This window comes from Vombatus ursinus, unplaced genomic scaffold (genome assembly GCF_900497805.2).
Source record: "Vombatus ursinus unplaced genomic scaffold, bare-nosed wombat genome assembly UNPS02014779.1, whole genome shotgun sequence".
NCBI lineage: Eukaryota > Metazoa > Chordata > Mammalia > Diprotodontia > Vombatidae > Vombatus > Vombatus ursinus.
This window is the reverse complement of record NW_020954557.1, coordinates 41412599-41439321: the sequence shown is the minus strand read 5'-3', so window position 1 is coordinate 41439321 and position 26723 is coordinate 41412599. Positions and strand designations below refer to the sequence as shown.

At 37.8% G+C, this 26723-nt stretch overlaps 1 protein-coding gene across 1 annotated transcript in view; it reads right to left on the bottom strand.

The window, feature by feature from the left end:
- CHN1 (chimerin 1) overlaps window positions 1–26723 on the bottom strand; it is a 273107-nt gene that overhangs the window by 158618 nt on the left and 87766 nt on the right. Inside the window, exons 4-5 of the mRNA XM_027865946.1 lie at window positions 21120–21151; window positions 18552–18665 (exon numbers count right to left, since the gene is read on the bottom strand). Coding sequence (XP_027721747.1) covers window positions 18552–18665; window positions 21120–21151 — 146 coding nt within the window. The remainder of the gene's footprint in view (window positions 1–18551; window positions 18666–21119; window positions 21152–26723) is intronic.

Sequence of the window (26723 nt, the reverse complement as noted above, 5' to 3'; positions counted from 1 at the left end):
CCAATAATACTCAAATGTAAGACATATATCCAGCATTTTGAACTTGACATATATCCAGCATTTTGAACTTTTTTGTGGTCCATATTGTGATTATATGATACTATTATTACCAATTAGTGGTCATCACATGATGACAGTATTCAATATGTTTCTATGAATATTTATACATATGTTTCTCTCTCCTCCAACTCCTTCCCTCCCTCTCTCTCTGTCTCTTTTTCTCTCTGTCTCTCTGTCACTGTCTCTGTCTCTTTCTCTTTTTGTCCCTCTCTATTTCTCTCTCTGTCTTTCTCTCTCACTCTCTTTCCCACAGCATGGTGATAACAAACATGGGCATTTGTTAAAACCCACAAGTGTTCAAAAGATGAAAAAGTCTGAGCATCATGGAATTAACAGAATAATCACCTTCTGCAGCAGTTTCTTTATCGGTCAAATTGTTTTACAGTAAAATGTTCCAAAAGAAAAAAAGTACCTAGCCTTTTATTAGGAAAGTCTGGCTTGTAGCATAAATGCCTATTTGTCCATGATGATGAGAGAATTGCTAATTATTTGCTATCACCAGAGGAAAAAATTACATTCTGAAGATATGTTTTAATTCAATTATAGTGATAAAAAAAGGGAATGATATGAGGAAACTGGGCCTGACTCAATGAGGTCATCAGTTTTCATATAGAATTTTCACATTAATAACCAGAAGCCCTGTATCAACACATGTACTTTTTTTTAAAAAAAAAAAAGCATAAGAACATTAAAAATACCTTAATAATCCTGAAGCAGAACCACACAACCTTACACAGAACGGTTTTGATTGCTCTTGTTTAGGAAATTAAACTCGGGTTAATAAGAATGAATAAGACTCTAAAAATGGCCCAACTAAAACAGACTCAGAGAATCACCGGATCATAGATTCAAAGTGGGACTGGATGATAGAGGCAGCATTCCCTAGTAGAAAAACAGCTGGCCTTAGAAGCAGAAAGAACGGGGTTTACATCCCGTCTCTGATACACATTGGCTGTGTCAACCTGGGCAAGTCACATCACCTCTGAGTGCTCTAGGCAACTCTAAAAGGAAAACTCTAAAAGTTTCAGGCTTCCATTGGGAAAGGGCATTTCCTCATATGTGAACTCATAGGCCATCTCCAACACTGTACGGCAGAGGTCACTTAGTCCAATCACATCATTTTGCAAATGAGAAAACTGAGGCCCCAAGCAGCTACATTACTCGGCCCACATCAAACAAGGAGGAAATCAGTGGTAAATAAGGGATCTGATATCCCAAAGCCAGTGCTCTTTCCATCACATGACCCTGATACAGTTTTTGTTTTTTGAGGAGTTGGGGGAGGGGCAATGATAAGAAGAGACAAATTCCAAAAAGTAGGAAGAACAAAAAGGAAAAGAGAAAGAATGTGTAATGATATCTGGTTAAGTCACTTATAAATTAATCAGTCTTTTCTATGCTGGAGAAAGTACAATTCTGTTTTCATAGGCATAGCTCCCCCTGTTCACCCCATGAATGTCATGGGCAGACTTGTGTTAACTGTTTTCTTTTTTTAATATAGTTAATTTGTAGTAACTGTCTTCTGAGAAATATGTATCAATTTGTTTTTAATTGAGAATTCAATTAATCAAGGATATTACGCTTTGGTAATAATGTTAATTGCATGGCTTCTGATACATATTGACTCTGCAGCAATGAGCGACAGCCCTTAATTTGATTTTTTTTGGTAGCCACTATTATTTCCTTGGTCCCTAACATTCTAGTTTTAGAGTTGCCCATGTTGGGCATTCCCTTCTGGTGTAGTTGCCTCTCTTTGGATACCTCAGTTGGGAAATACAGGCCATGAACATATGGATAACCAATTCCATCACTTCTACCACCCCCACCTCCACCCCCATGCTGTGGCATAGGGCCACCATGATTTCCAAAAGCAGCAACACCTCCTCTGAAGTTTCCAGCACACATGCTAAATCCTGAGCATCCTCTCTGGTAGCCCACAGCTCAAGTACAGAGGGGCCAACTATTATCTTTGGTTTTACCACTCTTTTTTTTCTTTTTCTTTTTTTTTTAGAGAGGCAATTTGGGTTAAGTGAGTTGCCCAGAGTTACACTGTGAGTGAGTTTTATGTGTCTGAGGTCGAATTTGAACCCAGGTCCTCCTGAATCCAGAGCCGGTGCTCCATCCACTGCGCCACCTAGCTGCCCCACCACTATTTTTTTAAAATTGATCTTTGCACCAGTATTTTGTTTCTTTTCCAGAGGAAGACGTTTTTCTTTTATGCTGCCCTCAGAGCTTTTGAGATTCTTCTATTTTGCAGCTCTACATAGGCCATCTCATCAAAGATACAGTCGGGTTGATTGTTGAAATGAAAAACTACTAGTTTCATTTATAGCTCCATCAATTTATCAGCTGCTCTTATCAGGTGATTGCCTGTGGATGACAGTAACCAAACAGCATCCAAAGGATTTTTTAATTACAGAGTCCCTAAAAATATTCCTATTGCCTGGCTATTATCACCCAAGAATTCGTGTGTCTATGTGGAATTTGCTGAAGTACACACCTTCCGTTCAGTCTACTGCAGCCATCTAGTAAAGATCAATTGTAGAAAGCTGCCACTGATGTTCTTCAAGAAGGGAAGTGGGCTTTAGAGAGAACACCAGAGAAACTGCAAGGTGATTAACAGAGTTTGGAACAATTGCTGGTTTCAGCATCAGGTGATTTCAGGCATTATAGACCAACTGAGCTAGCTAGCCACTTTTTTCCTCCTGGGTCTTCTTTCCACCCTTTAAATGTAAAGGTGAAGGTTTGTTGATTGGTTTGTGAAAGGGTGATTACATATCCATCCATCCATCTATCAATCTATCTATCTACACACATATATATACATATACACATACACTTATACATATATGTATGTATATGTATATACACATATACATATGTGTGTGTCTATAACTATCAGTCCTTCGTTGTTGTAGTTTAGATGATTAGTCGTGTCTCACTCTTTGTGAACCCATTTGGAGTTTTCTTGGTAAAGATACTGGACTGGTTTGCCATTTCCTTCTCCAGCTCATTTTACAGATGAGAAAACTGAGGCAAACAGCGTTAAGTGACTTACCCAAAGTCACATAGGTAGTGTCTGAAGTTGGATTTGAATGCCACCTAGCTGCCCCATTTATCAATCTATCTCTATTTATTTATCTTTTTATTTTGACCAGGACTCCTGATTCCATTGGTATAAGGAATGCCCAGTGAGGAAACTTCCTCTACCCATGTAGATCATCACTTGCTTGGCAACTTATAATCTTAGAGAGTTGCCTGGGGTCACTAAAAGGTTAAGTAAGTTGTCCAGGGTCAGTATGTGTCATAGGGATAGGGGATAGATAGATAGATAGATAGATAGATAGATAGATAGACAGATAGATAGATAGATAGATGGATAGATAGATAGATAGATAGATAGATAGACAGATAGATAGATAGAAACATAGAGACATAGATTCATAGAGACATAGATGTAGATCTATAGCAGGTGATGAACTGGAGTCCTTACCATGGAGTTGGGTATATTTTCTGGCCTTTTCAAGTAGAACACATCGTCTGGCTCCTGCTACAGGACATGCTTTTTCACTGGTCACTTGATATCCTATACTAGGGGATTGCAACCATAATAATCAATGACTAAGCCAAGGAAAGACCTACTTCCTGAATAAGCTATAATAAGAGACAAAGAAGAAAAAGTCGTCTTTTCTTTTGAGTGTGTCACTTCAGACTTTGTTAACTTTCCCTTGGGCTTCAGCAAAGGTGAAGAAGGGATTCCTCTCCCTTCCTCTAATAGCATCCAAAGTGGCCCACAGATCGAGTACATTGAGTACATGGCAATCAACCCACGCTTGCCCGGGTGAGCCTGAGGATAGACCTTCAAGTCTATCTCTGTCTCTGCTGTTTCATGTTTCTTTCTCTGAGCACAGGTGACTAAACAATGATCTTGAGAGATGGATGTTTTCAGTCTTTGTGACTAGGTACCTTATAAGTTTAAGAGATCCTTGGTTATTGAGTTGGTATTTACTGTCAAGCAGGAAGTACATTCTGCTGTGACACCACTTTTGAAAGAAGATAATCACTTCCAGGAAAATGCTGCAACTGGATAGAATAAGGAGCCAAAGGCATGCCCTGGCTGACCAGCAGATCTGGACCTTGTAAGTGTGTCAAATGGTGCATGCCTGAGATGAAAGTAAAATATCTGTTTAGCAGTCCTACAAAGTTGTCTTTACATTTCAGGACAACAGAATAGAAGTAATGGATTGTTGTTTCTTGTTTTAAGTATTTGTTAATAAATATTTATGAGTCTTTTATGTTTTAAGATTTTTTTTTTGTAGTGGAGGAAGTAAAGGGTTGTCCTATACCCAATATCTACTTTGTATATTAGATACCTTTTCTAGAAGAGATTCTGTTAATTCCTTTCAGTAAAGATTCTAGACATGAGCTACACCTGAATTTTGTTTAATTGATTTTTTTCATCCAGAATTCTGCAGGGAACAAAATGAGCCAAAGAGTGGGAAAAAAAGTTTTAATTATCCTCTCTTTTAGGTCAGACTCCTTCCCAGGCCCTCAGGTCCAAAACTGGTTTTTGCAAGCCCAAAACTGGGCCCTTTCGTGGGAGATCCACCATTCCACCAGGCCATCAGTGAGATACATAGGTAGATAGATAGATAGATAGATAGATAGATAGATAGATAGATAGATAGATAGATAGATAGATAGATAGCTAGATAGATAGATAGATAGATAGATAGATGGATGGATGGATGGATGGATGGATGGATGGATGGATGGATAGACAGATAGATAGATAGATAGACACATAGATAGATAGATAATAGAAGATATATCTATGTGTGTATTACAAGCTAAAACACAAATTCCTCTGTTGGATTTTTAAAATCCCTTCACATTCTGGCTCAAATTTATCTTTCTGGACAAATTTCAATTATTCTTCATGTACTCTATGTTCCAGCAAAGATGACCTACATGGTATTCCTCTTATAGGAGAACCCCTCCTCCACCTCTCTGTTTTTTGCCTGGGCTGCCTCCAAGCCTGGAATCTTCTTTATCCTCCTGTAATCCTTTGTTCCCTTCAAGGTTCGGCTCAAGCACCACTTCCTACGTGAAGCCTTTCCTGATTCCAAAAATGTCAATGATCTTCCTTCCTCCTCCCCTCTTTCTCAGTTATTTTACACTCCCTATATATTTTGTGTTGACTTCTCTATGAGTATGCTTTCTCCTCTCCCTCACCAAAGCAGAAAGACTATATACCAGGGGTGGGGAACCTACGGCCTCGAGGCCTTTGACAGTCAAAGGGCCACACTTGAGGACCTAGAGAGCCACATGTGGCCTCAAAGCCGCAGATTCCCCACCCCTGGACTATACGCTCCTTAAGGACAGAGAAAATGTTTCTTCATTTGTCTCTGCATCTTCAGCACCTGGCATATGGCAGATGCTTAATATCTTGCTTATTGAATTGAAGGTTGAATCCCAATCTGTTACAACTGGGATGTTAAATTCTCTAAAGAACTGTCCTTTAGAGCATCACTTACTCTTTATATGTAGGTAAGTAGACAAAACAGGTGACTCATGATCACAACTATGAGAAATAGAACATTTGGAAAAAATAATGCAGCTGAACCTTATTTTCCATCTATTTCAGATAGAGAAAAAGACAGCTTACAGGCAATGAAATGAAACCATGGTAACCCACACCAACGAAACCTTCTGCAGCAGCTATCAGCTCTAAAGAACACAGAGTACCATTACATTTTTCCGCCTACCACTAGCACAATCTTGCCCCATTTTCTTTTGATTCTTCCTCTGAAATGTAAAAAGAAAAAGCTTTCAACCACATTTTACTTAAAACAAGACAAAACCTACCACTGTAATGTGAAGTTTCTCTTATTGTAATCCTATCCAAGATTTCTTTTTTTTTTTTACCCTCAAATCTTGTTTATTTAGTTATTTTTAAATTTATTTTATTTTTAATTTCTGGAATAAAGCAAGCATTTCCATAACACAGTACAATAAAAAAAGATGATTGTACATGAAACTGCAAATCTTTTCTTGAACCAGGGACTCTATTAGGACTTGACCTTAAAAATCATCAACCAAATGTCCCTGAGAATTAAGAATTGCTGGTTGTTTTCAATCTTTAACAAGACCTAAGTAGGTTACATCACATTACAATGTCTTTTATCCCCTTCCTATAATGGACTTTGACACATTAGTAATGATTCTAAAAACTTTAATTCAATAAATACTTATTACAGACCTACTACCTGATAGAATACAAAGTTTAAATGGAAGTCCCTGTCCTCAAGAAGCTTATAGTCACTTGGAAGAAGGGGAAGGGAGGCTACAGTATGTACCCAAGTAAGTAAATAGAAAGCATATAATAAGTAACAGAAGGTAATTTCATGAAGGAGAGAGTGTTCATGAGTGTAGGAAGGGGGGAATCAAGAACAGCCTTGGGTAGGAGGTGGCAGCTAAGCCGTGTTTTGAAGGAAGCGAGGGATTCTATGAGGCATAGATTAGAAGGCAGGGCATGCCAAACACAAAAGACCACCCATACAAAGACTGGAGATGGAATGTCACGTGTGAAGAGCATCTTTCAGCCAGCCAGTCAACAAGCATTTATTAAGTGGCTGCTATGTGGAAGGCACTGTGCTAAGTGCTGGGGATACTAAGAAAGAAAAAAAATTTAACTAGAGTAGAGCATGAATAAGTGGGGGATAATAGGAAATAACACTGAAAAGATAGGTAGGAGCCAGATTTTGGAGCATTTTTAGTACTAAATTTTAAGTGAATAGTAGAGACTGCTAGGTAGCAGTGGATAGAGTATGGACCTGAAGTCAGGAAGACAACTTCCCGAGTTCAAATCTGGCCATAGGCACTTACTGGCTGGGTGACCCTGAGCAAGTCACTTAATCCTATTTGCCTCAGTTTTCTCATCTGAAAAATGAGCTAGAGAAGGAAATGGCAAACCACTCTAGTATCTTTGCCAAGAAAACCCCAAATGGGGTCACAAAGAGTTGTACACGAGTGAAAATGACTTAACAGCAACAACAATAAGTAAATAGTATTTTATGTTATAGGAAAGAGGGAGCCATTGAAGATTTTTTAAAAAATATATATATTATTTATTTATTTTTAACATTCATTAAAAATTTTTTTTGAGTTCCAAATTCTCTCCCTTCCTTCAGTCTCTCCCTCACCCATTGAGAAGGCAAGCAATGTGATATCAATTATAGATGTGAAATCATCCTTTGCAGATTTTTAAGTAGAAGGGTGACACGGTGAGATGTGTTTATTTTCTCCCCTTAATAAACTCTCTTGGCTCATTTATTTGGCTCAAGTTTGTAGCCGGGCTATCTTCTACTTGTCACCTTAGTAATACAGGGGAATCTTAAGGGACTGGCTAGATCTGAAGGCATTTACTTAATGTAAAATATGTTAGGAAAGAGGGAAAGAATGGAAGAAAAAAGTCTCTCATCACAGCCCTTCACCTTCAGCCACAACTCGGAAACAATTTGGTTTAGGATTCTGTGTGTCAACCTCTCATGGAAGGGATATGCTTTGAGAGTGAACCCTTAAATATAAAACACAAAATTGTAAACTAGAAGTGATATGATGGGAGGCCTTTGGCTTTCTGATGTAAAATTAGAGAAAAGGTTAGAGTCAGGTAGACAAAATAGGAGGCCTTTTCAATAGTGAGGGAAAAGATTATTAAAGATCGGGATTGAGCTAGTGTAGGGATTGCATGAGCAGCAAGAAAAGGATGGATATGAAAGGTGTCACAGAGGCAGAATCAACAAGGCTTGGTAAATGGTTAGATGTATGAGGTGCAAGGAAGAGAGAGGGAAGAGTCAAAGATTACTCTAAGGTTATGAACCTGTGCTCCAGAGTTTAACCAGTTTGCTCCAGAGATTTAAAAAGCTCAATTCAATTCAACAGCTTGGGAGGGGAGAGACCTACTATGTGTGCATAGCTCTGCATTAAGTTCTAGAAAAATACAAAAACATCTGTAGGACTTGTCCTCACGGAGCCTGCAAAGCTTTGATGACTATAGTCTTAAGGGCACACCTCACTCAGTAAAATTTCAGTGAATAAAGTCTCAAAACCTAGGGATGCAATAAATTGAGTCATAAATTCACTCTACAGAACAGCAACCTTCAAAATAATTTGTTGTTGTTCAGTCATTCTCAGTCATGTCTGACTCTTCATGACCCCATTTGAGAGTTTCTTTGGCAAAGAGACTTAAGTGGTTTGCCATTTCCTTCTCCAGCTCATTTTACAGATGAAAAAACTGAGGCAAACACAGTTAAGTGACTTGTTCAGAATCACACAGCTAGTAAGTGTCAGAGGCCAGATTTGAACTCAGGTCTTCCTAACTCCAGACCCACAATTTTTTTCTCTGTTACTGCAAAATGTCAGTTTCTAGTTGCTCCACCTCATTATGCACTCTGCTTTATTTATACTTGCAGCTAAATTTGGCAGCAAGGTGACTCAGTAGATAGAGTGCTGGGACTGGAGTCAGGAAGACCCAAGTTCAAATTTGGCCTCGGCCCCTTACTAGCTATGTGACCTTGGGCAAGTCATTTAACCCCTATTTAATTCAATAACCTTAACTATAAAAATAATAGCACCTACCTTCCAAAGTTGTTGTGAAAATAAAAATGAAACAATATTTGTAGTGATAATACTTGTAAAGTGTGCTAAAATTAGCACATAGTAGGCACTATGGAAATGCTAACTACTATTATTGTTATAAATTTCCATGATTGCCTTATGTTTAATTATGATCAGTACTCTGCCATGCTCAACAAACATTGTCTTAGTATGTAAACATCCCTTAATAAAAATAACACCTGTCAGCTAAATAAAATGTTGATGAGTGGAGAATGTTTAACACAGAGTCAATCCAACATGCTGATTTTTGTCAAATATTAACCATATCATCCCCTGAAGTCCTACTGTGAAGCCTCATCACTCATCCACAATACTGTAGGACCTACCAAGCTGGAAAGACTTTGAATCCTGGGCAAGTGTTAGCCTGGTTCTTAGAAAACAAATACAATCTATCTTAGTTCAGAGAATTGCATCATGAGGATGATGAATTTTGGGGCCACATCAGCTGTCCTGAGACCATTCACTAAATGGTGGAAATGAAGCAGTGAAGAAAGTAGGTACCCAGAGAGCGCCAAGTTTTTAGTTACAAAAACTATGCCGAGTCCTAGACCTACCAATTGCTAGTGTGGGTCGGTACTTCTGGGGACCCCCTGCCTCTTGTCTTGGCCTACACTACAAAGCTTTTTAAGACGAATCATAATGATGATGAAACATTTTGTCCCATCTACTTCTCCTTTAAAAAGACACACTAGGATATCTTTTTTTGGTCTCTACCTTCTGCTTTGAATTTCTCCCAATATGTGCACATTAGTGAACAGAAGGAATGGAATTTTGAACAGACAAAATTAGTATTAAATGAAAACTGTGCTGAAGAATGAAAGACTGAAAAAACGAAGAGTCACTCATGTTCTATAGCATAGAACAAAACTGCCCAAAACCATGTAAGCTTCTTGTAGGCAGGGGCTATTTATTTCATTTTTGTCTTTGCATGTCTAGGGCGAAACATGATGTCTGGCATATAGTAGACACTAAATAAATGCTTGTTGGAGTGAATTGAAAATTGTAACCATTTCCTATTCTAATTTAGAGACTAATCTAGTTTTAGTTTGGGGAGAAAGTAAAGTTAACTTTGATAGGTTTTTGTGAATACCCTTTAGAAGAGTTGTGTATCTTTGGACACATGAAACAATTTGGGAAACAAGAAGAGAAAGGAGTCAACAATTGTTTTATCTTCCCTAAACATTTTTTTCATCTGCAGGATTAACACTGATTTAACAAATAATTGTTTGGTTGCTGTTGTGGTGGTGGTTTTTTTCTGGATAATTGCCCAGATTTATGCAAAGGGTATTTCTACCACTGTGGTACAGTGCAGAGGGTGCTGGTTTTGGAGTAAGAAGGTCCTAGATTTGAATCCTGCCTCTGTCAGTTACTATCGATGTGACCTTAGATAAGTCATTTTTACATCTCTTGACTTCCTTATCTTTTAAATGAGGGAACTGGTATTGTTGACCACTAACATCCCTAAAGTCAATGATTAGAATTTATCAAGTGGAAGAAATCTAGTAGATTTATTTAAAAGAAAGAGTGGATAGTCTAAATTCCCTTTGTAATTTAGTCTCCATTATCCTAAAAAAAATCTACCTCATCTTTAATCTATGTGGTAATGTGATTAATGCAAGCTAGAATGGTCTAGTTCACCATGAAATTATCAGGATAAGTTCCAGGCCATGTGGGTGTAAGACATTTTCTGCAATGTGCCAAACCTGCCTGGAATATCCAAAGACAGGATTTGGGTATTATCAAGTCTCATGCACAGATGTCACTTTGTTCTTCCCCCAGTTTCAAGAAACTAAAATGAGTCAGATTCAGCGGAAATTTCTCTGGAATTGGCAAAATCTGGGTTTTATTCTCCCTCAATTAATAGCTGTATTTCTTCAGGGAGAGAAATGATGCCTCTAAAGTTGATCACAGATCAACGATCATTTTAAACAAACAAACCAAAAAAAAAAAACAAAAACCTCACATATTCAGGTTCCCACAACCAAATATGGAAAAAAAAGACCATGCAATTATCTGAATAATTTGGCAAAACAAATTACACAAGTGATTCAGGAGAAAAGAAAGTAGGTAGATACAGCAACCTTTTGTGAGATTGTGAGATTTTGCCCAAATGATGGATAATTTCTTTAATTCTATATTTTGACTGTGAAAAGCTGGCCATCACTTGTTGTTGAAGCGACTGACAAATACTGATGAAGTTGATGGGTAAAGGCTTTTTTAAAAACACGTAGGCCAGATAAAACCATAATCTATAGCCATGGAGTTCTTCTGGAAATCTAATTTTACATTTAATCTTTGAGAATGTCAACATCTTTTTTAAAAGATGGGAGGAAAAGTTTGTAAAATTAGGCTTAGGATCAATTATCATGAAAGGGAAAAAATAATACCAGATACAAAACAAGTTTTACAAAGCTCTGCTCCTTGATCTTAAACAAAAGAGAATCTTTCCTTTGAATCCAGTTTAGGCTCTTTATTTACATAGCTTATAACTAGATGTACAAGTCAAGCAAGGTTTTGGCCAACTGTTAAAAAAATTTTAGAAAATTACAACATGGGTTGATACATGCTATTTTCTACAATTACTTACATTATCTAAAATTACTTGTACAGTATTTTGTCATTAGAAATATAAGCATGCTTATTTGTACTGCATATACATAGAATATATACATGTATACATATAAATATACATATGTGTGAGCATATATCTGTAAGCACACCAATTTTCAGTTGCAATGCTCCTTCTTTGTTTTGAAAAGTGTATATTAATTTTAACAAGATAGTAACAAAATCATCATTTGTTCTCTCTTCTATAATTCCTGTGTTTTGCTGATGTTGTTGTCTTTTTTTTTAAATCTCTATTATTTCCCACTACCTTCCCCACCCCTCCAGAAGCCCTCCCTTGTAACAAATAGGAACAAGCAAGACAAATCAACACATTACCACGCAGGAAAGTAAATGTGGCGTTTTGCTCCTATAGTTCGTGATCTGTCTGCCAAGAGTCAGGAGTCAGGAGGCAGGCTTCATTATCATTCCTCTGAAGTCATGATTTTACCCAATGACATTATCAACAATCTCTAGCTTAGTAAAAGGAACCATCAGTTACCCCTTGTAGTTTTAGGATCACAATATCTGGTAGAAGGTGTTACATGAAGATAATAATCATTTTTCTCCCACAGCTATCTTATCTTTTATCTTTCTTCAAAGGTAATTTCTGTCCCTTTTATAATACAAGGTATGTTTTAAAGTACCTTTACTCATTGTTACCAATGTTGCACTGCTTTTTTCCTCAAAATTATTTTGATAAACATTTACTAAACATCTATAATGTGCAGAGTACAATGCAGTGCTAGGGATATTAAGACAGAAATGAAATAATGTCAGCCCTCAAGGAGTTTATATTCCACTGAGGAAAACAATATGCACCAAACTAAAATAATACAAAGTAAGGTGTTGAAAGAGCAAAGGACAAATCAAAGCGCTTTAATAATATCTGAAGAAAAGTGAAACAACCCAGCAATAGTGCTTCTAGGACTGTATCCCAAAGAGATCAGACAATGGGAAAAGGACTGACATGTACAAAAATATTTATAGCTGCTCTTTTTGTGGTGGCCAAGAATTGGAAATTGAGGGGATGCCCATCAACTGGGGAATGACCGAACAAGTTGTGGTATATGAATATAATGGAATACTATTGTGTTATAAGAAATGATGAGCAGGTAGATTTCAGAAAAACCTGTAAAGACTTGCATGGACTGATGCTGAGTGAAGTGAGCAGAACCAGGAGAACGTTGTACACAGTAACAGCCACACTGTGCAATGACTAATATTGATAGACTTAGCCCTTCTCAGCAATGCAAGGATCTAAGACATCTCCAAAGGCCTCATGATGGAAAATGCTATCCACATTCAAAGAAAGAACTATGGAGTTTGAATGTTGATCGAAGTATACTATTTGCTATTTTTTTTCTTCTGTTGTGTTTTGTTTCCTCTTTCTGGTGGTTCCTCCTATTGGTTCTAATTCTTCCTTACAACATGACTAATGTGAAAATGTTTAATAGAAATGTATATGTAGCCTTTATCAGATTGTATACTGTCTTGGGGAAGGAGGGAGGGAGGGAGGGGGAGAAAAATTTAAAACTCAAAAGCTTATGGAAGTGATTGTTGATAAATCAAAATAAATTAATAAAAAAAGAAAAATGAAACACACACACACACACACACACCAATGAGTAACAGAGAGAGAATTGGATATGGACTCAGGAAGACCAGGCTTCAAATCCTGCCTCTGATACTTACTGACTTCATGACTTTGAGTAAGTCATGCAACACCCTGAAGCCTCAGTTTTCTCATCTGTAAAATGAGGGCATTGGATTTGATGACCTTCAAGGTTTCTTCCAGCTTTCAATCAATAACCCCGTCCCTCTTAAATAATGACTCTGAGGAATCTTATTTATTAGAGCAATTTACCCCTTTCCATTTTACCCTCCCTCATGCAGAAAATAGTATAATTTTTAATAAACAGGAGAGGTATAAAGGCAGTCAGAAACCAAAGACAAAATGATAAAAATGTCTCTGTAGCCCTTCGTGCCCTTACTTAGTTGAAACAAAATCTTAGGATGCATGTCTGGTATTTCCTACAACAAAACCCTTGAGCAGTTTCAAAGGCAGACCTGTTCTATGTCGAACAATTACTTTAAGGATTGTGATTTTGGCAACGTGGGTACTTTCTTTAATGACATAATTTACAACCCCTCTGAAACTTAGCAGATGGTCTTACAAAGTTGCTGTATCTACAAATTCATCACTCAGAGGCCAATCTGACAATGAATCTCTCCTAACTTAACTAAGGCTGGTACCTAGATGATAGACAAGCATTCCATCATGAGAAATAGTACTCAAACCCTTTCTGGTTTGAAGGGACTTACTAAAGCTGGGGACCCGGCGCCTTCAAAAGGATCATGTCACGGCCACGGGGGGAAGTGTAATAGGACTTTAGTGGAACATTATCATGAATGAATTCTACCCTGATGGTGGGTAGGAATATATCAAGGCCTTCACATACAGTTAAGACTCAACCATTGCTTGTTTTCACTGCAGTGGAGTGGAGGTTCAGCCCCAAAAAGGTTAAATATGTTGCTTACAAGTCTATGAGTTCTCATGAGTAGAGATCTTTGTATTCCAAAAAACATTAATTTTTCAGATGAACACTAAAATTAACAACGAATTGAATTGAATGAATTGTGGCTACAAAGGCAGACAGGCTCATGGATTCAGATCCAGCAGAATAATAGTAATAATAGCTAGCATTTATATAGAACCCTATGATTTACAAAGCACTTTATATGTGTTAATTTGTTTGGTTCTTACAATAATCCTGTGAGGGATTGCTATTATTCCTACTCCACCTCCCCCTTTTTCTTACAGATGAGGAAACTGAGGCTGATATAGGTTGTGACTTGCCTAGAATCACTCAGCAAATAGGTATCTAAGGCAGGATTAGACCTCAAGTCTTCTTGACTCTAAAGTCTTGTATTCTATCCACTGTTCTACCTATTTGCCTGGGGCATAGTCATCTAGGAATCCAGCATTTGCTTCATAAACAAAAAATCCTTCTAGATAAAAGACTTTCTAATGGGATAAGGAGCTTGCCAGAGTTCCTCTCTAGCCTAATTCACCTAGTGTAAGAGGTAACACTCACTGCCTCATTACTCAAAAATGCTAAGTTTATTTTCCGATTTAAGTCATACAAAATGCTGTTTAATTTGTCACATAGTTTAGTTTAGTTTCTGTTGTTTTGGAGCCAATTGGGGTTAAGTGACTTGCCCAAGGTCACATAGCTACTAAATATCTAAGGTCACATTTGAACTCAGGTCCTCCTGACTCCAGGGCCAACGTTCTATCCGCTGCACCACCTAGATGCCCCCTTAGTTTTAGTTTTTAAAAAGTAGCTGGCATATTAAAAGTTAGATGAGAGGCACCTGACTAATATTTCAGATTCCCTTGATCACATACATTACAGCTACTCCTCTTCTCAGGTGAACTTTGTGAATTGCGCTGGCTAAAAAAAGTCATCCCCTGGCAGCCAACCTTCTTGTGATGGACGTCTCTCCACACTTACTTTGACTGATTCTTGGATGACAGATGCATAGTCCACTGCCAGGCCTATACCCCAAATCTTTCCAGCTTTGTAGGACTTGCTACATCTTACACTCCACTGTTATAGCATTTATGAACCCAGCATTATCTCCATGCTCCAATGAGAAGGTACTTTAAGCATTTAGAGTTACTGAGTTTTGTAACAAGGAAACGCTCTTTGCCTTCATACCATGATCAAGAACTATATTTCTTAAGTCTGTCTGTCTGTCTGTCTGTCTGTCTGTCTCTCTTTCGGTAGGACAGCCCAATTCAATTTAACAAACATTTATCAAGCACACTTATTGACTTCATTACATTTATTAAGCAACTACTAAGTATAAGACACCAACTGGAACTGGCCCACAACAAAGAATAAATAGGACCATGAAGATTTTATAACCACCATGCCATTGCCTTACTCAATCAACCTGTCCTTATGAACTCATAAAAATGAAGAAGACAAGAAACTAATTTCAAGTTTCTCTTCATCAAAAGTGAGGAAACTTAGTTTTACTTATAATGACACCTGGATGGGACCTAAGAGGTAATAGTCAACATTTATGTAATGATGATAGCTAGTACAGCACTTTAACTTTTGCAAAGCACTTTGCACATATCTCATTTTATCTTTGCAACAACCCTGGGAGGTAGGTGCCATTATGATCCCCCTTCTATAGATGAGGAAACTGGGGCATTCAGAGCTTTTTAAGTGACTTTCCCAAAGTCACACAGCTAGTAAGTGTCTGAGACAGAGTTTGAATTCAGGTTTTCTTAACTCTACATTAAGCACTTTAGCCACTGGGTCACCTCAGGCAAGCTAATATAACCTCCTCATTTTACAGATGAAAAAACTGAGGCCCAGAAAAGGTAAAAATGGCATAGCTCATAGTCATGCAGCTAATAACTGGCAGGGTCAGGATTTGAACTCAGGTCTCTTGACTCTAAGTGTAGTAAACTTATTATACCTCAGAAATAAAGGATTATCTACAGACTTCCTGCTGCCCTGGTAGATAAATATTTATAGTTTCCTTAAAGAACAGTATATCTTCATATATATGTCTTGCTACCTATTTTCAGCTCTTAGTTATGCATTGTAAGTATGACATTCAATATCCTCAGTTGCTGCAAACTAGACAGATTGCTTACCAAAAATGGAATACATATTAAATAAAAGCAAAACAAAGCAGAAGCAAAATAATTGTGAAGAAGCTCATCTATTAAAAAATTTGGAAGGCATCAGATAAGAATAATAGATGACATATTAATAAGACTTTTACTCCATGCTGTTCAACAGACTATCTCACTTTTATGAAAACCTTAAGGCAAGGAAAATGCCTTATGGAATTTCAGATTGGAATTAGTTATAAGACATTTCCCCTGTTCCCACACTGGCCTCATTCTAGTCTTTCTCCTTCAATTGATTTTTATGGTGGTTTTGCATAACAAAGAAGATTTTGTGTGTTACTTCAATCCTATAAATTAAAAACAGATCCATTTATCTAGGCATTCCTCCACCCTTTCTCCAACCTACACTATGAATAACTAGGTCAAAGTGACTAGAGAGAGCCATGAGGTCATGGCCATGGACAATCTAAGAAAGTGGAACCAAGTGCTGGGAGTTGGAGTCTGCGTCAACAACCCTGCTGTTTTCCCAACCATACCTTGAGCCTAAGGAAAATTTGATTGGGGAGTCAGTAATATCTTAGGGACAAAACTGGCCCTACAAATAGCTGAAGTGATTGAATACATGGTGCTACTGTCATAATGAGAGGGGATAATTCCCACCCAAAAATCCCCGCTAGTCATGGTGCTGTCATCTTTCCATTTCTTTGGCTTGGAAGGCTTCTCAGTTTCTCATTAAAGTGTAATAAACTTGACTTAAGGGTCACACCTTAAACCATTATCAGGAAATTTCTTAGTGAAGATTAGAGAAAGAGCTAAGAACAAGTCCCTATGAGAATGAGACACAGGATGGACACAGGGGAAGACAGAGGTAAAGAAAACACTAGAGGATTGAAGAAGGCAGAGTGGGAAAGTAATAAAGGAACCATTCACTTTCAGGCCCGTTGCGGGGATGGGCAAGTGACAAGAGGCACTTGGAGGAGTAGGTCAATGAGATTCTTGGCAACATGTGGAATTTCTTTCCTCTGTCCACTCATCCCTGATCAAAGCAGGTACTTACACAACTGGGTTTTTAGAAAATTCATTTAGAATCTGAAGTATGACTTAATGAAGGATTTGGGGGAGTTACTATGGCCCAAAATATTGATTACTGTGTGCCCAACTGGTGAATGAGCCTCTTTGCCCCTGAAGAAGCCTCTTTGCCCTAAGTGAGGTTGGTCCTCCAATAACCTACACCATGCATAAAATGAGCCATTAGGCCTTTTCAGTTTGGTCAGCACTGTTAGAAATGGGGTCTGCTGACAAGGTCACACCTCCACACAGCCCAGAGGCACTAAAATAAGACCCTTCATGTAATTATATGTTGGCATTTTGATTCTGAGAGCATACAAACTAGAAGGGGCCTTGATCTGGTTCTATCTTTCATAGATTAATCAACAAGCATTTTTGTGCCAGGTACTATGCGAAGTGTGGGGACATAAAAGACAGGAAGTGAAAGTCACTGACTTCAAGGAACTTACATTCTAATAGAAGAGACAACATGGAAACATTTTATACCCAAAGGAGACTGAAGTCAAGATACTCAAAGTGACTTGCCCAAGATCTCAATGAGTCAGTGAGATTTGTTGATTCCCAATAGTGCACTTCTATCACAACTGAATTAAAATTAGAAGCATAATTAACTAGTATAATCAAACTGTCCATTTATATTATGTTAAAGCAGGAAACACAAATTTATGTGAACTCCAGGAGTTAAACTCTATTCCCTAAATTTACATCTAACAGAGTAGGGTATACAGCACTAAATTAACAATGTACACTTGAGTTCAGTGCATCATTTGGGTTAGTATTATATCTTATGGGGTTTATTGACTCAAACAAGCAGGAGACACTGGAGCTAACTGGTGGAGTGGAAATCTGGTGAGGTGGAGAGGGAAGCAATCATCTTAGAAGGATTCTAGTAGGGCCTGTGTTACTTTTCTGATCCTTGGTTCATGGGAAATTGCTATTCTCAATTCTTTCCCAGAAAAAGTATCCAAGACACTGAGTGATCATTTCAACTATTTCCTATGACTGGAGACATGAGGGTCAGTGGAAATAATTATTCTGTGCCCAACCTCTTCAGACTAAGAGAGTCTGCCAAAGTTTAGACAGTAATTGTTAGGTAACAGCTCCCAAAAAATGCTGCCCAAGTCAAAAGGCAACTGGTATTCCTGTATTGGCATTAGTCTCACCATGTCACAAAGACATTTTTTTAAATGTCCATCTCATTAAAAAAAAAAATAGAGGTGAACAGTCACAGTGTTAGATATGGGAGAGACAGGAAGAAAACAACTACAATAAAAACTTATTTTAGAAATTTCTGATTCTGAACCACTAAGTTGAGTGCTATTCATAAGAAATTTTTTGAGGTTCCAGAAGCTATTAAAATGGTAAGAAGGGCATAAATAAAACAAGAGCCTATTCAATTATATGCTGGATGCTTTTACAATGTAAAACCCTCAATTAATATGGTTACAAATGAAATACTTATAATTACAGGTCCATGACCAACCTTAATGCCAAAGTATAGGTTCCTAGCTGACGCTGGCTCTCACGAATGAGATAACTCCCCTCAGCCACACTCAGGAGCTGGTCTGCTGCCTCCCTGGAGATCATGCCATGAAACCTGGAGAACAAAGGCAAAATGAGCAGCAATAAAAAGACTTGGAAATTGTATGCTTCCCCACCTTTTTTATTTTAAAACAAAACACAGAAACAATCACAAAAAAGCCCACCTACCCCTAGATTGTTATCCTCACAAAATCACTTCTCTGCTATCAATAGGGAACTATGGCATTGACCATGCTCATTTTATTCTCTGCTTGAAGCCTGGTCAGATTGATTATGTGTGGTCAGAATAGCACCAAAGTAGTCCTCAATTTCATTTAATTATCACTGACTCATAGTGTATATCCATTTAAGGAAAGATATATGCATTCTCTCTATAGGACACTTTTATTCTGCTCTCTCTATATTCTATAGAGCTCTTGACATCTATTAGAGAAACAAAAATATGCCCAACTTCCTCCCTTCACACTAATGGCCATGATCCAAACTCTGGAGCAGGGGCTAGGCTGGCCACTTGCCAGAACCCTGACAGTTGTCCTTAATGGGCATGATTGTTCAATAATCTGCATTATTTGGTTGATCTCCCAGCCAAATGCTATAACATTTGCTTTCATTCTCTCTCTTGGAACCATCTTTGATTAATGCAGAAAAAAAGGAGATAAAGAAGCATAAATAACACACCCTTTATACATGTACAATAAGTATACACATAATATTATAAGGGGAAAAATTGAAAAAGGAAAAGATTCTTAGTTCTATGATTCCCCATTACCTACTGAATAAAACACTTCCCCATTAGAATGTGATTTCCTTGAGCAGGAGGACTATTCCTTTGTTTTTCTTTGCATTCCCAGCACTTAGCACAGTCCCAGGTACATAGTAAGTTCTTAATGCTTATTGATTGTCAAATGCTTTGCTTGGTCTTACTATCCTTTAAAGACAGCCTAAATTTCTTCTTTTTACAGTCAAACTTCCAGAAAGAGTCATCTGCACTTTTTTCTTCTTCTTCACTTTCCACTCATTTCTCAGCCCCTTGCATTCTGGCTTCTAACCCCACCAGGCAACTAAAATGGTGAACTACAAGGTTATTAATAATCTCAACTGTTATATCAAATAAGACTTTTTTGAATACTCATCCTTCCTGAGGTCACTGCAGCTAAATATTACACTACAGACTTTCCCCTCCTGCTGGATTCTATCTCTTCCCTTGACTTCTACTATACTATTCTCTCTTGGTTCTGATCTTACCTGTCCAACTGTTCCTTTTCAGTGACATTTACTCAATCATCATTCATTTCCTGTTAACTAAGTATAAGCGTCCTCCATGTCTCTCATGAACTTGTTTTTCTTTCTACACTCTCAGTGACCTGATTGGCTCCCATGGATTGAATTATTATCTCTATGAAGATGACTCTAAAATCTAAATGTCCATCCCTAACCTCTTTCCTAAACTCCAATCTTTTATCTACAATGGTCTTTTGAGCCCTCACCACATGACCATCCCATTGACATCTCAAACTCAACATGTCCAAAATGCAGTTCATTATGTTTCCCCTTAAACTCACCCTTCCTCCAAACTTCCCTATTTCCATTGAGGGCCAACAACACTGTCCCTCTAGTCACCTGCGTTCACAGCCTTGGCCTTGGAATCATCCTTAACTCTTCCTTGTTCCCCTTGGGAGCATGTTTTCTGCCCCTACAAAGTTTTCTTCATTGCCCCTTGGGAGCATCTTTCCTATCTGTCCTCTTTTCTTTATTCACATGGCCTATCAATGTCAGAGAGGTGAAACTAAACCATTCTCTGGAGTTTTACTAAGGTAATTGGGCCAGCCTTCCTCAGTTTAAGTGTGACAGCAGAATAGTATGATACAAACGGTAGTGGCCAGAGTAGCCGAGATCAATGAGTGACTTCTTACTCTTTACACCTGTGAGTTACGTAATTACATTCATTCCTCAAACTGGCCGCTTGACTACTGGTTCAAAGCTCAGTAGAAAGAACTGCTGTCTCTAAAAGCAATAAGATATAGTGTGTTCTGCTGGTAGAACTTGACATTACTTTTGCATGTTAACATATTTAATTACATGTTATATATTTTTAGATTACGCAATAATAACCAAGAAAGCAGATAGAGTCCAACGTAAAGATAGATTTAACATTTTTAAAATGTTAAACTCCATTTTGCATCTGCTGCCCTGCCTGGTTTCGACTCCACAGAGCAAGATGCTCCTTTACCAGGTATCCCCAATACCTTAAGGATCCCTTCCTTAAGGATTTCCTTTTCCTCTTGTGTGTTGTCTCTTCCTTTGGATTGTAAGTTCATTGAGGACTATTTTTATTAATTGTATCCCCAGTGCTTAGCACAGTGCCTGGTACCTTATAGGCCTTTAGTAAGTATTTATTGGATTGGAAAAAAAACTACTAGCCTCTTTAGGCTACTTTTTCATTTGTATTACCTTTCTTTACCCTAAATTCACATCACCAATAAAATGTTACGTAGCAATATGTACTTACTCTCTTCCATAATATTTTGGTCTGTTTTCTACCTATTAAAAAAAAAGAAAAATTTTTCATTCTTTTAAGATCATAAAAAACATAGCAAATATATTACATATTTGTATCTATGAAAATTTTCATTTACATACAATGTGTCCTGTATATGAAAAAGATGAATATGAATTATATGAAACAAAATACTTTATCCAAAGAATAAAAATTAATAAATCACTATGCATGAAATGCTCATTTGTGGCACATTGACATTCTCTCTCTGCTTTTCTTCTCTCTTTCTTTCATTTCTTCATGCTCACCATTCTTATGACTTCAGATATTTGCTCTGTCCACTATTCAATTCAGTACAATAGCAATTGAACTAACATTTATAAAGTACCTACCATGTGCAAAGCATTGTGCATGGCAGTTGGGAGGGCAGCATGAAATAAGAAAGCAGGTTCCTGTTTGGCTGGAATAAAGGAGCTTAAAAGGAAGTGCTGGGGGAGGAGAGTGGAAGGGGAGAATAGAAGCAGCTTAGGGAACAAAGGGTTTGACTGCTAAGCTATTTATTTGGTAGGCAATGGGGAATCAATTCAGGCTTCATATAGTAAAATGGCATGATTAGACCGGTGCATTAGGAAAACCACATTGGCGGCAGTGTATGAAAAAATTTGACAGAGAAAGGGGTCAGAGACTAGGAAGCCACTAAGGAAGCAATTTTTTAAAGATGAAAAGAACTGAGGAAGGGAATAGGTTGGTGACAGTGAAAAGGAAGAAATGAATAGGACAGATATTTTGGAGACAGGAATAACAGGACTTCACAAATGACTGTACATGGAGGATGATGGAAAAAGAAGAGTCAAGATTGACTCTGAGGTTTTGAACCTGGGCGACTAAAAAAGAGTAGAACCACCAACAGAAACTGGGAAATTTGGAGAAAAGATGATGAGTTCCTATTTTAGACATGCTAAATGTAAAATGCTGGAGGAGGAAATTGCAGCAGGTAGTTAGAAATAGGAGTCTGGAGTTTACAGGTGAGATCAAGGCGAGAGGTACTAGATTTGGGAACAATCTGCACAGAGGTAATAATGGAGCTTTTAGAATGGATGAAATTGCCAAGGAAGGGAGCAAAGAGAATAGGACCAAAGTAGAGACTTCAGAGATGCCTACACTTAGTGGACTGGTAAAAGAAGAGCACAGTCCCTGGCACATAGAGGACCTTAATAAAAGGACTATAGTGAACTCTATTGAATTGAGTATAGTGAAGACAGACTAAGAAGGAATACTCAGAGAAGTAAGAGGAGAGTGAAGAGACAGCACAGAAGTTATGGAAGTGAAGGAAGGAGAGTGTATCGAGAAGGAAGGAGTGGTCAATGGTGCAGAAAAGTAAAGGAGGACTGAGAAGCCCCTGCCGCTGAGCTATTTGTTATCTGTGGGACCCGGGAAAAGTCATAAATTTTCTGATCCTCCCTGTTTCCTCCTTGACAAAATGAGAGGGTTGGATGAGAAAATCTCTAAGTCCATTCCAATTCTATGCATCCTATGGTCCTAGTGAGAAGTCATTGTATTTGGCAATTGGAAGGTCATTGGTGACCTCCTAATATCTTCTAATAACCTTGTCCTTTCCTCCTCCTGTCACTCTCTCCCCTTGGACCACATTTCCACTAAGCATCTCTTTCAATTAAGTGACAATCATTCTGACCAACCAATGGGGGATATAACGCTGGGAGTTATCACCCAGTATATGCAAGGCACCATGCTAAGCTATGGGGAGGCAAAGTCTCTGTGCTCAAGGAGTTTATAGTACATACACATAATATATACATAAATCAGCACATACAAGATAAATATGTAGTAGATGGAGGGTAATCTAAGAGAAGGAAATGCAAACCATTCCAGTATTTTTGCCAAGAAAACTCCAAATGGGGTCACGAAGAGTTGGACATGACTGAAAAATGACTGAACAAAAACAACAATCTACGACAGGAAGGAACTAGAAACTAGTGTGTATACATACATACAAACACATATATGTATATGTGTATATATATATAATATATATATATATAGTATGTATGCATATGTTCAGTCATTTTTCAGTCATGTCTAACTCTTCTTGCCCCCATTTGGGGTTTTCTTGGCAAAGACCCTAGAGTGGTTTGCCATTTCCTTCTCCAGCTCATTTTACAAATGAGGAAGCTGAGGAATGCAAAGTTAAGTGACTTGCCTAGGGTTACACAGTTAATAAGTTGTCTGGGGCTGGATTTGAACTCATGAAGAGGAGTCTTTCTGACTCCAGATCCAATGCTCTATCCATTGTGCCACCTAGCTGTCATACATGTGTATATACATACATACATGCATATACATACACACATATATTATATGTAGATATGCATATAAATCCTAAAGAATACATATAATACATATATATAATTCATGTATACATACACACACACACACATACAGAGAGAGAGAGAGAGAGAGAGAGAGAGAGAGAAGGTAGCATTTGAGCTGAGCTTTAAATGAAGCCCGGGATCCTAACAGGAGAGTCAGGTTTTGGAGAGAAGATGATGAGTTCCTGTTTCAGACATGTTGAACTTGAAACTGTCTCTGTCAAAGCAGAGGTTAGGAAGGAAAGTATTCCAGAAATGTGAAATAACCGGTAAAAAGACATGGAGACAGGAGATGAGTAGGGGTGAGCAACATATGTAAAGAATAGCAGGTAGGCCAGTCTGACTGAACCATAGAGTTTACAGAGGGGAATAAAATGTAAAAAGCCTGAGAAAATAGAAGGAGTTAGGTTGTGAAGAGCCATAATAGCCCAAGAGAGGAGTTGGGGTTAAAGTATCCAGTATATTCACTACCGCCCCCAAATCAGCATCACAGATATATTAGCCAAAGAGAAGACGAAGGAAAGAGCATCCTACAGAGGAGTCCTGGCCCCCTATGCAGGGGAAGAGGGCAGGTGGGAGGGAGGCCCTCTTAACCTCAAGTGTTCCCACAGAGGAGTCCTGCTCTCCTGCGCTGTGGGGGAGGGGGGTGTCCATCTTACTTCAAATATTCCTCAACTGCAAAACCAGTTTTAGAAAAGTATTTTTCTGTTATAAGCAGGACTCCAAGGTTCCGTGCCAATGACAAACCACTGGAGCACCATAACTGTCTTCTCACAGTTTATCTTAAATAGGAAAAATCCTCAAAGTAGCCTCATCTGTTTATGCTGGATATGTTAATCCATAAAGTAATTAAGCTTTTCCTATAACTATATATATATACACACATATACATACATATATATGCTTCCTGTAACTGAATTTGGGAGCTTCTCTTAGTTGCCAGGGCCACATGCCCTGGATTTTTCCTGGGGCACTTGCCCAAAGGCCATTAAATCCTGATACTGTTCAAGAAAAACCAAGATAACTGGTCACTTTACCAGTCCATCTATCTTCTGCTGCCTGTTGAGGTTGTGGTCAGGCTATTTATAGTCTTCCCAAGGTAAATCTCACCTGATTTGGCCCTATTCCATCATCTCCCTCCTCTTAACACTGGCTGTAAATAAATAAGCTAGTTTTCTCAACAGCTACATATGTCTGGGCTATTTTTAGATGTAGGAAAATTGGAAGGGGGTGGGTAAGGCTGCACCTAGAAGCCACATGGCACTGGATGACATTCACCTAAGCTTTGGGAGGTAAAGCAAACACAAAAATAAATAAACAAACAGATGAATAGACAGAAATATAAATAAAAAAAACAAATAAATAAGCAAATAAATAAATGAAAGCAGGCTCAAGTTTTAAATTTCAAGAAGTCCTGAAAATCCATTCAGGGATGGATATTCTTTTGACTTCCTCATAATTCTGGGCCTCAAACACTACATGAGAAAGTATTGTAATGTTGTCTGATAAACTGTTATTTAATGTTCTCCATCTCAGTGAGCACAACCTATTAGAATACAAGCTTCTTGAGGGCAGGTATTGGTTTTGCCTTTGGTATATAGTTGGTGCTTAACAAATGTTTGTTGGTTTCTTTAATTTTCTTGCTTTTTTTGCAACATGGCAAAATGAAAATATGTTTTGCATGACTTCATATGTATAATGAATATCATAGTGTTTGTCTTCTCAATGGATAAGGGAGAAGCTGGAGGGAGGGAAAGAACTCACAACTTTAAAATTAAAAAATGAATGTTAAAAAAAAACAAATGCTTGTACGCTGACTGATTCACAGAAGAATTTAAAAAAAGAAGATAATCTGTTTTCTTCTTCAAGCAGTAGACCCTCATAAACTTGACAATATGGATCCCCAAACTTTTGTAGGGAGCAATAAATTTCATTTCTCTACAGGACTGAGTTTATGAAGGGTGAAGAGTAGGTACTGATCCTGAAGGTCCTGGAAGAATGTTTGGAAAAAAGGTTAACAGTAAAGTCTTTGAAAGGAGCCAGAGAGGGAATATCACAACCTTTAACCACAACATTTAACCATCCACCTGCATATCTTGATCTACCACTGGTTTGTGGTTCCCTCAAAGACCATAAAGGACTTCTTCCAAAAGGCTTTAAAATATACTACATTTTTCGTTGGGTCATAAACTCATCTTCCAAAGCCAAACTGTCTTTGGTTCTGCCTTGTTAAAGAATGATTTCATTTTGTTCAAAAGGTAGCAAAACAGAGGGTCCATCAGAAAACATGGTATCCTAACTAAGGGGATGGGAACAATGGCTTTCATGTAGGCCCTAGAGAGAAAGGCAACACTCACAATACCACCCCGCCCCAGTTTTATCTTCTCTGTATGTTATAATGGGAATGTCAAACAAAATTAAATTGCAACTAATTCTTTTTCTCCCTTGTCTAGCTGGTATTTAAATGTTTTGCTAATGAAGGCTAAGATGTCATGAATTAAGTAATGATTCAGGACAGTCTTTCCATAAGCATAGGCAATGCAAGTTAGTGTTACTGATAGATAATCAGCTTGAAAGGTTGTTCAGCAATATTCAAGTGATTCTTAATGCTCCTAAATCATTTACTTATCTTTTATAATTACACGTGCAAATTCACTATAATAGAAGTTTAATGGTCCATACAATAGAGGAAATAAAATTGGACTTGCATGAACTTGGAGTGTGTGTGTGTGTGTGTGCGCGCACGCGTGTGTGTGATTACAAGAGGGAAACAGGTCATACTATTGCCAAATGGACCATTTAAAAATACACTGGTTTAAGGTAACAACATGACTTTAAATAAAACTGCTTTTAAATGAGTAATTTGGTTGAATTAGCATTTCTAAAGCTTCTAATAGTGTTCATATCAAAGAAAAAATAGAATATACAAACAAAAAACAGAACAAGAACATTGAAGCATGACAAAATATTGAATTTCAGGAGACCTGGGATTGTATCCCTACAAAGATACTTATCAACTATACAACCATGGGTTGTTTCAAGGAAAACACTTGGTAAACCTTAAAGTGCTGTAGAATTTTAAGCTATTATTTAAAGGAAGAGCAAAAATCTCAAGATAAATATTAAAAAGTGATTACAGTATTCTGAGCCACATGTGGGAGGGAACAATAATCTGTGTTTTGTATAATATGTCATTTGTGAGGGAAGACATCCACATAAATGATTTCAT